Source organism: Pongo pygmaeus, chromosome 8, assembly GCF_028885625.2.
Source record: "Pongo pygmaeus isolate AG05252 chromosome 8, NHGRI_mPonPyg2-v2.0_pri, whole genome shotgun sequence".
Classification (NCBI taxonomy): domain Eukaryota; kingdom Metazoa; phylum Chordata; class Mammalia; order Primates; family Hominidae; genus Pongo; species Pongo pygmaeus.
Window position 1 is genome coordinate 90,638,434 of NC_072381.2, and position 16,963 is coordinate 90,655,396.

Below are 16,963 nucleotides of genomic sequence, written 5' to 3' on the forward strand. Positions count from 1 at the left end.
AAACATAATCACTGGCTTATGGAACATGGTACCTCGCTTGTAAATTTGTGAAGGAAGCTACTTTTGTTGACAGTGCTAATGTCTGCCATCTGTTTGCATGGGATGAAGCCCTGGTGCTCTTCTAAGTGGCCATAAATTAGGTATCAGCAGCAGGCTTTTGACAGGATCCTTCAGTTACAGTTTCATTTTTTAAAAAATAAAGCTGTGAATTCAACATTTGGTTGGAAGCCCAACTTCTCTGCTAAGAGTATACAAATGTACTTTTTGAATTCTTAGACTCAAGCTGATTTTTCTGTATTTGTGCTTAAGGTAGACCTCTCTCAAGGTGTCTTCTCCGTATATAACCCTGAAGATAAACCAATGCTGAGTAGAGAGAAACACAGCTAAATCCAAGGTAATCCTACGGCTTCTGTAAGAAGAGGAAGGGCATATTTATTTAGTGCTTACTTCACGTATTGTGCTGTGCATGGATGTTTACCTATGTTAAATCATTTGATTTTCAAATCAATTTTATAATTTTGATAATGTTATCCAATTTTTCAGACAGGAAAACTGAGACAGAATTTAAGTAATTTACCCATATTCTTGTAAAATGGTGCAGTCAAGATTCAAGTATTGAGCTTTGACCACATCCATTCACTTGTCAGCGTACAGTGTAAATGCCTAGGTTTGGATAAGGAGAGAAAATTAGGATTAGGGAAAAGCCTCAGTCTCATTCCTCCCCTCACTAGATTTCCTTGCTTCGTGCTTTAAAAGAGGCAAGATTAAGTCCATTCAAGTTCCCACAACTATCCTTATCTACATCCCGGCATTTCTCTACAAATTTTCTACCTTGCCTCTTTCTCACTTTTCAGAAAATCAAAAATACATATATATATGTGCTCTCCAAGAACCTTTCCTCATTTGCCCACTATTTTCTCCCCTGGGGTCCCATTTATCAAATATCCCCTTTAGTATTTCATCTGCTCCAACTTCCTGGATACTTGTATACTGTAAGCTCAGTGTTCTCACTTCCTTTCCACCTAGTCACACTTTGTAATCTGGATTCCATTCTTGACACTTTAATAAAACTGTTTTCTCCCAGGTTACTAAGCCTATTGCCCTTTTCTCTATCTGCATGCCTCTCAGCTTGTAACACTGTGATTATCTCTTTTCTCATGAAATATCCTCTTGCTTTCTGAAGTCTCCTACACTGCTCTGCTTTCTAACATCTCATTATTCTTCACTGGTTTTACTTTCCCTAATGCTTAAATGAAAGGATTTCCCTAAATTTAGCCTTGGCTTTTTAATCTTCTTCTCGATTCTTTCACGCAATTCTGTCCTGTCTCATAGCTTCAGCTGCTAACCACATGTAGGCAATTCTAAAGCTAATTTTAAGTTAATTCTAACAAAAGTTTCTGTCCCACATTTCCTGTCTCCTGCAGGCCATCCATTCTTGAGTGTTCGACATTGTATGTTCAATGCATTACATTCTTAGTAGAATGTCATTGTACCTACCAAACTGATTTTTCTACTTTCCTTTTACATCTTTTCTATCCCAACGACATCCCTAATTTCTCCCTTGCTCTTCACATTCAGTAAGACGTGAAACTTTCTGGTTTTACCTCTTCGTTTCTTATAGGTTCCTCCTACAAATGGTCTCATAATCACCAACTGAATTTAGACTCCTAACCAACTATTTTGTCTCTAACCTCTCCCTCTAATTCGTTTTACATTGAATTCTCAGATTAGTCTATTAAATCCATTGTTATAGTGATAACTTTTTGCTGCATAAAATGGTCAGAACTGCCCTTATCCCAACATTCAATTTTCTCAGTGAACCAGTGCCAGCATGCTTGTGAACTTGTTACAACACCTCCACCAACTACCTTTACACAGTCTCACTTTAGCCAATTTAAAAGGCTGATAGCTTTCCTATGAGTATTTCTTACGTTAGTCACCATATTTATATTGCTTTTCCTATACTTCCACATCCACCTAATAATACCTTTTCTTCTGCATCTGTGCTGCTCCTTTGAATCTTCTCCTAGGACAATGCTTTGTACATAGCAGATTCTCAGTAAAATGTGAGTTGAATAGAAGAGCGAATTGGTAATTATTGTTTTGGGGAACCAGACAAAATATAACAATTTCAGAAATATCCATGGATATTACTATCATTCTGCAACTGTGTCTCTGCTCTGGTTCTAGTGATCCAGCACAGAAGGGCCTCTCAAAGTGAGATTTGTAAATTGGGTAGAATTTCTCTCCACCCGGAGCCCTCTGAGCTCGGTATCCAGCTCCATCATTCTAGGCTAATCATACCTGGCTCCTCAGGTTCATTCTACGTGGTCACTCACTGCCTATTCCAGTTTGAATGGCTCCACTAAAATGGATGTTTTATAGTTCTTCTTGGGTCAGGTACTTGGCTATTCTGATGAATTTATCCACATACATTACAAGGAAGAAAAATCTGTTCGACTGCTTCCAGAAAGTACATATGCATTCTAACCATGCTCTTGGAGAATCAATAATCTGACATTTGCAGTTTAACTTATAAAGCATCCAGGTAATGAAAAGAACAAGCTAGAACTGAGAGAAGAAACAGGGATAGACATTATTAGACAAATTTTTAATGGCCTTAAATATATGCCTATGTCTAGAACTGATTATTTCTTCAAAAGTTTCTTCCCTAAATGCTTCTATTATGGAAGTCTGGAGATAGGAGAATAGAGGGGATAACTAAAACTACTCAAAGAATAACCCATTTCTTAACAAAAATGGAATAATAATTCTAAAAATTTACAAAAATAACTAGCATTGGTTGAGTACCTCCTGAGTAAAAGACACTTGGACAAATGCTTTACTCATATGTTCTCACTAATCCTCAAAATATCCGTATGATATTTCATTACCCCAGTGTACAAATGAGCTGAGCTGAAGCTCACAGTGATTAAGTACCTTGTTAAAGATCACAAAGCTAGAATGGCAGAGCCAGCCACTTTTAAGAATAGAGAATAAGAAACAAATACAGAATTCATTTAAAAATGAAAAGATATAAAACAAGTATTAATAGCTCCATAAAATGGTGTCTAATTCCAAGAACTCATGTGTGTTGCTGATATGAGTGTGTAATTCACATAATAAAACAATGTACTTACTCTCTGTCAATCACAAGGCAGGTTACAGCTTCTGCAGCAATTACGTTTGCTGTTCTCACATCTTCCCTATATAAAAAATAGAGACATTCAAATAAAATAACCTTTAATATCAAAGCACAGTGTCCATTGTGATTAATTCAGGAAAAAATTTACATTATATAAACTCTTCTGATTTATCCACCTCCAGGCTTAAGCTTTGTTTATGTTTCAAAATTTTTTTTCTGAGGAATCATCTTACCCTTGTCATTAATCATACAAATCCTACAGTTATAATCCAGTAGTTACAGTTTTCAAATTTGAAATTTCATTCACCCAAGTAGAACAAATTTGATATCATTCCCTTTGGGGAAATTAATAAAATAGTTGGATAACGATCAAGATAATAACAAACATAAATACGCAAAAGTTTTTCAAGAATTTGAAGCTATACTTCCAGAAATTGAGTATCTGATCCATTTGTATATGAATTTATCATTATATCCTTGAGAACAACTGATTTGTTTAAATTATTTCCTTACTTTAAAGACCCTGTTTTTATGCGGCTAATGTTTTGGCAACTTACGGCACATAGTCATTCATCCATATCAGAGGTTATGTTTCTTTAAGAGTATTTGACAAATCTTAAGTCACACTGATAGAAACATGTAAATATTGTCCCTTTAGAAGCATTTAATTTGTTACTGCATTCGTATCTATCAACCTCTTAAACCTTTGAAAATCTATCCTGGTATCTTATGTTTGATCCAATAGTTACAGGTGGATTTGATAAATTAACATTCACAGTTCATTTTCAGCTAGTTAAAAATTACTAGTATCACTATCATGGTAACATGGTTAATGGGTACAAAAAAATAGAAAGAATGACTAAGACTTACTATTTGATAGTACAATATGATGACAATAGTCAATAATAACACAATTGTGTATTTTTAAATAACAATGTAATTGAATTATTTGTAACTCAAAGGATAAATACTTGAGGGGGTGGATACCCTATTCTCCACAGTGTGCTTATTTTACATTGCATGCCTGTATCAAAACATTTCATGTACCCCCTACTATGTATACTTAAGTACACATAAAAAGTACACTTACTATGTACCCATGAGAGTTTTAAAAAATAATTTAAAAATTACAAAATAAGTTTTATTTGAAAATTTACTTTTTCCAAAAACAATAAAATTTCTAAGTTAATATAATTAATAATTAATATGTTTGAAATATATTAGATAGGTACATATGAAATAATATAGCATTAATAATACAGTCTATAAACCAAAAAACATCACATCTCTAACAACAGGCTCTTAAAGTTTTGAGAATAAAGATGTTCCCAGTGACTTTTTATACTTTTGAAACACACTACATTCTGAAATATATTTCTGAACTCTATTTTTCACTGATCTCTTTGTCTTTCACGGTTGCTATACCATGCTGTTTAGATTACAATCGCTTTAAATTAACTATTTGTATTTAATATTTGGCAAAGCAAGTTCTCCCTTACTAAAATCCTTTTTTCAGAAATAGCTTAATGATATTCTTAAGCATTTATTATTTTTGAGAAATTCCTTGATGATATTCTTAAGCATTCATTATTTCATATAGACTTTAAAATAATCTTCCACTTCTGAAACACCCACCTTGGGATTCTAGTAGAGTTGTATTATATTAATATTTATTCATTGACATCAAAGCAAGGAATTTCTGATGATATTATTTTTTCCATATAAGAACATGGCATGACTTTCTACTTGTTCAGATATAATCTCATATCTTTAAATACAGTTTCACAATTTCTTTCACTTGGGTCCTGATATTTAAAAAATGTATTCTTATGTGTTGCATATTATGTTTTTCTTATGAGTAACTTTCCTTTTCATTTGTTTCTCACTGGTTGCCCTGTTTTTTAAAAAAGCCATCAATTATTGTACATATTTTAATCCACCCACCATACTACATCATCTTAACTCTAAAATTTTTGTTATAGTCTCGTTAACTCCCAGTACACTCCTCCCAGTGTCTCTCTCACATTCCCTGCCTTCTGGCCAAACTGGCCTCTTTTTTTTTTTCTTTGATGGAGTTTCGCTCTTGTTGCGCAGGCTGGAGGGCAGTGGCACTCGGCTCACTGCAACCTCCGTCTCCCAGGTTCAAAGTAGCTAGGATTACAGGCGTTCACCACCACACCTGGCTAATTTTTGTATTTTTAGCAGAGACGGGGTTTCACCATATTAGGCAGGCTGGTCTCGAACTCCTGACCTCAGGGGATCCACCCGCCTCGGCCTCCCAAAGTGCTGAGATTACAAGCATGAGCCACTGCACCCAGCCACTGGCCTCCTTTTAATACACATCATCACCCTCCTGCCATGAGTTCTTAAGCTTTCCATAGGCCTAGGAAGTTCCTCTCTAACTTTTGCTTAGTTCACCCCTTCTTATCTCTTCAATCCCAGCCTACGTACCTTTTCTTCAGGGATGCCATCTTGAATTGACCAGGTTGGGTTTCCTATACATCTGTTCTCCTAGCCCTACATATCTCTCCATCCAAGCATGTATCACCATTTGTAATTTATATTAATACGTGTATGTATGTAGTCATTTGTTTAATTAAACTCTGTCTTCCTTCCACTAAACCCTATGAGGGCAGGGACCATAGCTGGCTTTGCTCCCCATTTCATCCCAAATGCCTCACACATACAAGATGCTTAGTGTTTAAAGCAGTTATGGCACAGACATCCATCATGCTTCTGAGCCCTGGGGTAGGAAGGCAGAGCTCAGGCTTTGGAGTTGCACTATTCTGGTGTTAAACCCACCTCCATTCACAAGTGAAAGCCTCAATTTCCTCATGTGTAAAATAGGAATACAAGAAGCCACTCACTATGTAGTATTAAGTGAGATAATCGAAGGTAAGTTTAACATAGTGCCTGGCCCAGCTGAACTGTGTTCTGCTGTTTATTATTTCTAATTCTTTTCATCCCCAACACCTTCATGCCTGTCTCTGTGGAAGCTCTATGTGGTGTTTTATAAAACACTCCTATTCAGAAACACAGTGGGGATTTTCTTTCTGCTCCATAGATGTAAGCAATGTATTTTCAATTCATTATCACTTTCATAGTGGGAATTTTTGGTGAAATGAACATAATGGGCAGGAAACTTCTGTAGTGCTCACTGGGTTCTTCATAAATTATGTGAACGACTTATTTCTTAGTTGTTCATGGCAGCATAAGTTACTACCAATTGCTGCCAGCCAAAAACAAATAAATGAACAACAATAATAAACAAACCACCATCACAAAATAGAAAATATAATACTAAATTTAGCTTTTCCTGAAATATATTTCCATTTGACTATTAAGAAAGTGCCCACATCCTTTAAAAATATAATAAATACAAAATAGTGCTTCATTTTGAAGATATCTTCTGTGCATATAGATTTTTTTAAATGTATTCATCACAAATCTACAATATTTCAGAATTTCATCATATTATCTGGCCAAAATTGGATATACTTTTAAAGTTGAATGCAATTTCCATGCAACAAAAAGAAGATGCATTGGTATTTATAAATGTAGATTGGGGAAAATATCAAAGATCAGAAGAGTGACATAGTTAACAGAAATAGAAAATTTTATTTTAAAAAGGAAAATAAGTATGGCCTAAAGCCAGGTGTAGTACCTAGTAAAGTGACATATATTAAAACTGGAAAGAAGCATCACATTGGGGGAAAAAACCAAGATATTGAATAATAAATTATAATATTTGCCATTTATTGAGCATATAGTACATGTCGGGAACAACATTAAACAGTTCATACAAATATCATTTCTTGCACATAACAAAGGGTGGTGCTCTGAGAATAGAGGTTAGGGAATGCACCCAAAGTCAGATATAGCTAGTGAGTTACAGTTCTGGAATTTGAACACAGATCTGGCTGTCCCTAAAGTCGTGTTCTTTCCACAACAGTAGGCTGCTTATGTGCTTTGCTATCAGACTTAAATTCAACATTCATTAAAATGTTGAATAACCTTTGAGCAGTAAGTATTCACTTTTCTCTGTCCATCATTATGAAAATTATATTTACTTGTTAATAGAACCAGCACTAAGAGAGTTATGGGTTTCCAATTGTAAAACTAACATGAAAAGGTCATTTTGATTTTAAAATTATTAGAATTCCCATCCATAGCTGTGTCCTAGCCTGCTATACTGCTTTGTAATAATGTTGCCTAACAATAGAGAATTATTCAATGCCAAGCTCATTCAATGGCAAACTCATGTTGCCATGACACTGTCATTTTATTTCTATTATTAAGGTGCTTTTACCTCTCTAAGAGGGTGTCTGTAAATTCTGTTCTTGTGCACTCAAAGCCTGCTAGAGATAGAGACAAAATACTATCTGACTTAGTATTAACATATATATTAATCCTTGACATTAGTATATGACATGTATTAATCTCTCATTTTAGGAGTGATAGTAGAAATTTCTAACTTCTAAAGAGAGAATGTCAATGATAGAAGCTGACAACACTGTGATTTACTATGTATGTTTATACCTTTTATGGGTCCAAGGACCATGGTAAAGCAAATATCATTTGAATTTAAAGATGTAATATTACATATTCATATAATACAAAGGTCTTAATAACTCTGTGTTATTAAACCTATTTTTATCCATAGATGTTATGATACTGGTTTCACACAGAACATCTACCAAGTTAGCAGGCATTTCACGTCAGAGTGGTTTAGAAGCAGGAAAAGGAAAGAGAGGAGAAAAGCATTATTTTTTAAAAACTGAACTTACTTTCATTTATACTTTTTTACAGATCAGGGTATTTAATAATTGCTAATAGAAGAATACAAGACATTTTGGTAAAATATTGAACACAAAGGAATTTTATAACTAGGGTTATAATGTTCAATTTATTTAATTAAAAACTTTTACCAAACACACATTACCTCTGAACATTCAGCACACTAGACTTGCATTTTTATAATAAATAAATGTATGTTTAGCCACATAAGAGTCCACATCCAACATGCAAATTGTCTTTAAAAATAAAATCTCATGCTTATCTAGTTCTGTGCCTCTGTATTAGTTGATTTCGGTGTGACAGTTAATACTTTAAAAAGCACTACTGCATAAGTAGCTACTATTTGGCAGATTAACAGGTATTTTTACAAAATTGCTACTGATTAATTAGTAATTACAATCAAAGCTATGCAGTTTAGTAGTGGCCTCTTTTTAAGCATTTTCAGATGTGTTAGAAATTCTTTTCAATGAAACAATAGAGCATGAAAAATATCCCAAAATATTTGCAAATATAGGTTTCTGTGCACTGACTCTGATATTCTTTGAACTTCATCACTGGAATCTTCATCATCGCTGTATCCCAAAGTGGCATCACTGTCAGTATCTGAATAATCCATACAGGGAATTTACATTGGCTCCTCTCGTTCTAAACCAATTCTCTTGTGTCTCATGGCTATGAGAGAACTCTAGGGTTCACTGATACCTCAGGGGAACAAACACAGAATGTATGAGGCCAAAGCAGAACATAGTTGATACACAGTAGCTGTCAGAGTAGGGGCTCTCCCTTTTCAGCTCTGGAGCAACATGACTGCTGTCCACAGAATCCCAGCACACTCTCAGTGCCAGCCTTCATGGAAACTGACACTACTCCAATTGCTTATGAGCTTACAGCAATCCCGGGGTCAGAGCTCTTTACTCTCTGTTACGTGCAGCAGTTTAATGTCCCCAGTTAAGTTTAGTTAACACAGCACAAAGCAAATTCTTTTCATCTCAAAATCAAAAGCAATCTTACTACAAGGGGTAGGATAATCAAAATTGATAGGACATGACAAGCATCAAAGAACCACAAAAAATGAAATAAATTAATTATAAACAAGAATTGTAGAGTTGGTGGCAAATCTGACTATGCTTTTTTGAAAATTGGATCCCTTGGCAGATAAGTGTGCTTTAAGAAAAAGTCATATCAGGTCAATCACTAATTCCACTTTCCACTAAGTCCTGAAGCTATTCCACCATGATTTATACCTCCAACACTGTAATAAAACCCACAACCTAAGTGAACAATCAGCTAATACACGCAAATAATTATATACCTTCTAATCATGCTTGCACAGAGTAATCAACCAATAAATGTTAGTGACAATCATCGTGATCATGGTCATCATCATGATCGTCATCACTTTAGGACCCTCTGACACTGGGAAGCATGTGACCCCTTTTTATATACTTTGTCTCTAGTAGTCCCCTTCCCTAAGTTTCTATATAATAAATTAATCTCCCAATTATTTTCTGACACCACCTTCTCAATTTGTTTTGTTGACATTTCATCCCTAGCCCACAGATAGGTGTTTTCCCAAACTTCTGTTTTGGGCTTTCTTTCTGCTAGCCCTGCTTTTTCTCCTTGAGGAAAACTCACATAACACTATGACGTCAACTATTAGTTTTACATGAATGACTTGAAGGTCTTCATTTCTAACTTTTACCTCTCTCCTGCTATACACTCCTATCTGGAAGTCCCATTGCGACCTGCAATTCAAACCTAACTCATTTTCTCCTAACCTCAAAACCACTGTTTTCCTTGGGTTCCCTATCATGGTAAATAGCATCAGCATTATTGCACTCACCTAGGCTCAAAAGATTGGACTCATTTTTTAACTCTTCCCCATCTCTCTTGTGTATATTTGGTCATATTGGTTCTATTGTGTCCGGAATTGGTGGGTTCTTGGTCTCACTGACTTCAAGAATGAAGCCGCGGACCCCCGCGGTGAGTGTTACAGCTCTTAAGGTGGCGCGCGCCTCTGGAGTTTGTTCCTTCTGATGTTCGGATGTGTTCGGAGTTTCTTCCTTCCAGTGGGTTCGTAGTCTCGCTGGCTCAGGAGTGAAGCTGCAGACCTTCGTGGTGAGTGTTACAGCTCTTAAGGCAGTGCGTCTGGCGTTGTTCGTTCCTCCCGGTGGGCTCGTGGTCTCGCTGGCTTCAGGAGTGAAGCTGCAGATCTTTGTGGTGAGTGTTACAGCTCAGAAAAGCAGCGTGGACCCAAAGAGCGAGCAGTAGCAAGATTTATTGCAAAGAGCGAAAGAACAAAGCTTTCACAGTGTGGAAGGAGACCCGAGCGCGTTGCCAATGCTGGCTGGGGCAGCCTGCTTTTATTCTCTTATCTGGCCCCACCTACATCCTGCTGATTGGTAGAGCCGAGTGGCCTGTTTTGACAGGGCGCTGATTGGTGCGTTTACAATCCCTGAGCTAGATACAAAGGTTCTCCATGTCCCCATCAGATTAGTTAGATACAGAGTTTCAACACACAGGTTCTCCAAGGCCCCATCAGAGCAGCTAGATACAGAGTATGGATTGGTGCACTCACAAACCTTGAGCTAAACACAGGGTGCTGATTGGTGTGTTTACAAACCTTGAGCTAGATACAGAGTGCCGATTGGTGTATTTACAATCCCTGAGCTAGACATAAGGGTTCTGCAAGGCCCCACCAGAGCAGCTAGATACAGAGTGTCAATTGGTGCACTCACAAACCTTGAGCTAAATACAGAGTGCCCACTGGTGTGTTTACAATCCCTGGTCTAGATATAAAGACTCTCCACGTCCTCACCAGACTCAGGAGCCCAGTTGGCTTCACCTAGTGGATCCCGCACCGGGGCTGCAGGTGGAGCTGCCTGCCAGTCCCCTGCCGTGCGCTGGCACTCCTCAGCCCTTCGGTGGTCGATGGGACTGGGCGCCGTGGAGCAGGGGGTGGCGCTCGTCGGGGAGGCTTGGGCTGCACAGGAACCCACGAAGGTGGGGGAAGGCTCAGGAATGGCGGGCTGCAGTCCTGAGGCCTGCCCCACGGGAAGGCAGCTAAGGCCCGGCGAGAAATCGAGCGCAGCGCCAGTGGGCTGGCACTGCTGGGGGACCCAGTATACACCCTCCGCAGCCGCTGGCCCGGGCGCTAAGTCCCTCATTGCCCAGGGCTTGCAGGGCCGGCTGGCTGCTCCGAGTGCGGGCCCGCCAAGCTCACGCCCACCCGGAACTCCAGCTGGTCCGCAAGCGCCTCACACAACCCTGGTTCCCGCTTGCACCTCTCCCTCCACACCTCCCTGCAAGCTGAGGGAGTGGGCTCTGGCCTTGGCCAGCCCAGAAAGGGGCTCCCACAGGGCAGCGGTGGGCTGAAGGGCTCCTCAAGTGCCGCCAAAGTGGTAGCCCAGGCAGAGGAGGCGCCGAGAGCTAGCCAGGGCTGTGAGGACTGCCAGCACGCTGTCACCTCTCACTATGTCTGTCTATCTCTCCTATCCATCCTTCCTTCACATTCCCACAGGTATGGATCTACTGCGGGCCACCACTATCTCTGCCCTGCACCACTGATCTGGCCTCCTAAGTGATCCCCTCGCCTCTACTCTCTCCCTCTTCTAATCCTTATCTCACTCTGCAATACATTTTCAAATGTAAATCTAGTCATGTCAACTCTTTGCACAAGAACTTTTAAAGAAAATAAGAAAAATTTCAATGTTTTCATGTATAGTTAGAGGTCCTCCAACTATCTGATCTGTCACCTTTCCAGGCACTATACTGACGACCCTCTGCTGCACTGGTGACAGACAACTGTTTCCTCAAAATATGACCATTGTAAATTCTGTCAATGCCTGTGCACATGCAGCTGACTCTTCTAAGAACCTTCTATTTCAGTTCATCCATAAAACTTTCATTATCCTTCAGTAGCATTTTTAAAGGATAAGAACAATTTTTACACACAAGAAATATTTCTACAGAGCTGTGTTTGGCGGCACACACTTGTAATCCCAACTACCTGAAAGGCTGAGGCAGGAAGATCACTTGAGCCCAAGAGTTTGAGACCAGCCTGGGCAATGTAGCAATACTCCACCTCTACAAAGAAAGAAAGAAAAAGAAGTATTTTTGCATATTAATTACAAAAAAAGGGGGAAAATAAAAAGTACTATAACACCATCTACCAGGAGATAACTAAGATTAACATCTTGGTGAATAGCCTTACAAACCCTTTATTCTTCTTATCTCTTTTTATCTATTAAATTAGAAAATCCACCTTTATTATGAAGTACTCATATGTCCCATGAATATAATAATAATAAACCAGCAATTATTTTAAAAAATATTTGCCAAAGGTTAATATATTTTGAATGCCTGACCTTGCAGTCTAGTGGAGACAGATATCAAATTAGTACACAAACATACCCAGTAGCCCTCCCCTGCCCCACCACCACCTCCCCTCACCATTATCTACAGTTTCACTCAGTTACCCTAGGCTTCAGGTACCTGCAGTCAACTTCAGTCCAAAACTATTAAGTGGAAAATTCCAGAAACAAGTCATACGTTTTAGATTGCACACCATTCTAAGTAGCTTAATTAAGTCTTACTCTGTTGTGCTTCCTCACACCCTGGACTTGAATCCTCCCTTTGTCCAGTGTGTCCATGCTGTAGATGCTCCTCACCCATTAGCCACTTAGTAGCAATCTCAGTTACCAGATCAACTGTCACATCACTGTCCCAAAGTGCAAGAGTAGTGATGCTGGCAATTCTGATATGCCAAAGAAAAGCCTTAAAGTGCTTCCTTCATGAAAGGTGAAAGTTATTGACTTGATAAGAAAGAAAAAAAGGTCATATGGTGAGGTTGCTAAGATCTATGATGTAAACATATCTTCTATCTGTGAAATTGTGAGGAAGGAAAAATATATTTGTGTTAGTTTTGCTGTTGCATTCAAACCGCAAAAGTTATGGCCACAGTGCATGGTAAGTGCTTAGTTAAGATAGAAAAGGCATTACATTTGTGGGTGGAAGACACAAACAGAAACATGTTCCAATTGAGGGCAGTCGGGTTCCATACTATCATCTGTTTCTGGTATCCACTGGAGGTCTTGGGATATATTCTCTGTGGATAAGTGGGGGCTACTCTAATGGAAACATGGATCAAATAGCATGCAATCAGATAACTAATAGGGAGGATCTCATTCGGCAATTAGGACAGACAACTTTTGTAAGGACATTAGAAATTAAGAACCAAAGGTGGAGTTTGGGTCCTCAAGATAAAGAGTCAGGGGAAATGTGTTACAGGAAGCATGCATAGTCATGCACCACACAATGACATTCTGGTCAACAAACAGACCACATATGCAACAATAGTCCTGTGATTCTAATGGAGCTGAAAGACTCCTTTCATCTAGTAATATCATAGCCCTAAAGAAACCTACTGTGCTGCCAATTATATATAAGTATAGCACATATGATTATGTACCTTGCATAGTACTTGATAATAATAATAAATGACTATGTTACTGGTTTAAGTATTTACTACATTATGTTTTTATTGTTATTTTAGAGTGTACTCCTACTTACTAAAAAAAAGGCGGGGGGCTTAATATAAAAGAGCCTCAGGCTAGTCTTTCAGGAGGTATTCCAGAAGAAGGCATTGTTATAGAAGATGACAGCTCCATGTGTGTTATTGTCCCTGAAGACCTTCCAAGGGGACAAGATGTGGAGATGGAACACAGTGATATTGATGATCTCGACCCTGTGTAGACTACTGTGAAAGTTTGTGTCTTCGTTTTTAACAAAAAAACTTTCAAAAGTAAAAAATAAAATAAATTAAAAATAGAAAAAATCTTATAGAATATGTAAAGAGGAAACTATTTCTGTACAGCTGTATGAATTGTTTGTGTTTTAGGAATTATTAGAAAAGAAATTAAAAAGTTTATACAGTAAAAAATTACAATAAGCTGAAGTTAATTTATATTGAAGAAAGAAAACTATTCTTATAAATTTGGTGTAGACTAAGTGTCCAGTGATTCTAGTGTCTACAGTGGTGTACAGTAATGTCCTAGGTCTTCACATTCACTCATCACTCACTCATTGACTCACCCACAGCAACTTCTAGTCCTGCAAGATTCATTCATGGTAAGTGCCCTATTTGGGTATATCATTTTTAATCTTTCATGGTATATTTTTGCTTTACCTTTTCTATGTTTAGATATATTTAGATACACAAATACTACTGTGTTACAACTGCCTGCAGTATTCAGTACAGTCACATGTACTAGAAGCAATAGGCTATACCATGGAGCTTAGGTATGTAGTAGGCTATACAACCTAGGTTTGTGTGAGTAGACTCTACGATGCTAGCATAATGAAACTGCCTAAAGATGCATTTCTCAGAATGTGTCACTATCCTTAAATAACACCATTTAAATTGCACACCATTCTAAGTAGCTTAATTAAGTCTTACTCTCTCCTGCTTCCTCACACCCTGGACTTGAATCCTCCCTTTGTCCAGTGTGTCCATGCTGTAGATGCTCCTCACCCATTAGCCACTTAGTAGCCATCTCAGTTATCAGATCAACTGTCACAACATATAGAACATATACAATAGCCTTGAATTAGGAAAGAGCTTATTGTAACACTAGCAAAGTTGGAATTCAGAGATTGAGTAAAAGAAAAGAAGGCAGAGACCATAGAAGACAGAGAAGAAAACAGGGCCACATCATTCAGTGTCTGGAAGTAGTTCTAAGGATTTATTTATTTTTTTAAGACTCACTAACTTTCTTTTCCTTTACCATGTGAACTAAAATCTCTAAAATTAGTTAGAGCGCTTAAACTCAAGTAGAGGAAACAATTTGTAGCCATGATAGAATGAAGTTTTAAGAAAACTGAATTAGTAATTTTGGAGTACCTATACTGATGACCTTTTCACACATTGAAGCAAATGTTATTGTTACAGCCATTTATAAGGAATTCATACATTAAAGAACAATTTCTTCTAAACAGAAAATATGATCTCTGTCCTTAAGAATCCTACAATGTAAAATAAAGGAGCAATGAAAAATGCATAGAAGTCAATGTATTATTAAAAATATATATCAACTTATGATAAACATAGACTTGAGTTTAAAGCAGATCCTCTTTCTGGAGTTTACCCAAGGCAGTCTATGGTTTCATATCAATAATATGGACTCGTGACATGACCCAAAAGAGACTGATTCTCTAGGCAGAAAAATTATAAGTGCCATCCAAAAAGCAACTCCAAGGTTTATTCTTCCTGGTCATGTGACTGGATATTTCCATTCATTATATTAATTCACTTCCCAAGAGACTGCATATCCTCTTCGATCTATATCCACGGAAGAACACAATAACAAAATAGAGAATGATGAAGTTGGAAGAATTCAATTTTCACATTTTTTTTCCTTACTTCTGCTGGGTTGATAGCAAAATGAATTTTTTATCTGACATACAAACTTCACTTTCTATGGAATTATTCAGTGACAAAGAATGTAGCCATTTATTAGATTGAGCCAAATAAAATTGTTTGTGCAGGTTAAAAACAGATATTGACAATTTTCTATGGTTCAACCTAATATAAAGAATTAATGAAAGAGAAAGAGGAAGAAAAAGTAATTGCAGTGGGATATATATTGCTATTTTTTTTCTGTTGTGTTTCCTTTGTGTTATTAGTGGAACTGAGAATCGACAGTAACCTGTACATCTTCCATATTCCATATTTGAATGAATTCATTCCCCTAAATATTAAAACATGACTGGTGGCTTTTGTTCTTTCTATCTAGTCATTACAGATAATATTCTTTACATTCCATTATAGCTGGCATAAGACATTCTGAAGAATTCTGAATCCTAGTTTCTTTCTTGTTAGGGTACAAATGGTATTTACTCTGTACTTTTGCTTCAAATATTAAACTTTTTGGCAAAGCCTTACAAATTTAAAGAATGTCACCCCAGAGAGAATTTACAGATAGAAGGATGAGCTTATTGTTCTCTGTTATTATTTTATTAGCAGATTCCTCTTATATCTATTCTTCTTCTCTGAGCCATATTTTATAAAATAATATGAATTAACATAAATCTGGTGGCTTTCAGACATTGATACATGTAATTTTGTAAGGTAACAGGTGAAAGATAAGTTTGAATTTGAGTAGAAGATATAACTAGAATAATTATTTGATAGGTGTGTTATGGTTTGAATGTATCCCCCAGAATTTATGTCTTGGAAACTCAATCACTAATGCAACAGTGTTGAGAAGAGGGACCATTAAGTGGTAATTAGGTCAAGAGGGCTTTGCCCTCATGAGTGGATTAATGTCGTTATGTCAGGAGTGAGTATGCTATTGAAAGTGTGAGTTTGTAATAAAAGTGTGTTTGGCTCCCTCTTGCACTCTCTTGCCCATGTGCACACGCTTTCTTGCCCTGCTATGTTTTGCCTTCCGCCATGGAATGATGCATCAAGAAGACCCTCACCAGATGTGAGCCCCTCAACCTTGGACTTCCCAGTGTCTCAAAGTGTAACAAGTTAATCTCTGTTCTTCACAATTTCCCCAACTTCGGGTATTCTGTTACAGCTGCACAAAATAGCTTAAAATAGGAAATTGGTAACAAGGAGTTGGGCTATTGCTAAAACAAATATCTGAAAACGTGGAAGTAGCTTTGGAATAGAGTAATGACTAAAGGCTGAAAGAATTTCAAGCAGCAGCCAAGGAAAAAAATCGAGACTGCTGTGAACAGAGTATTAAGGGAAATTCTGGTGAGGGCTCAGAAGACAGGAGCTGTAGGGAGAGACTAAATCTTCTTAGAGATTACTTAATTGGTCATGATTAAAATGTTGGTAGAAATATGGTCACTAAAGGCAATTCTGATGAAGTTTCAGATGGAAATGAGGAATAAGGTATTGGAAACTGGAGTAGAGGCCAGCTTTATTATAAAGTGGCAAAGAACCTGGTTGAATTATGTCCACGCCCTAGGGCTTTATTAAAGATGAAATTTAAGAGTGATGAACTAAAA

General features: G+C 37.5%; 1 protein-coding gene across 4 annotated transcripts in view; it reads right to left on the bottom strand.

The window, feature by feature from the left end:
- Positions 1-16,963, bottom strand: part of PRKG1 (protein kinase cGMP-dependent 1) — a 1,321,998-nt gene that overhangs the window by 165,645 nt on the left and 1,139,390 nt on the right. For all 4 annotated transcript variants that reach the window (XM_054503395.2, XM_054503394.2, XM_063669971.1 and 1 more), the window contains one exon: positions 3,141-3,206. In XM_054503395.2, coding sequence (XP_054359370.1) covers positions 3,141-3,206 — 66 coding nt within the window. The remainder of the gene's footprint in view (positions 1-3,140; positions 3,207-16,963) is intronic.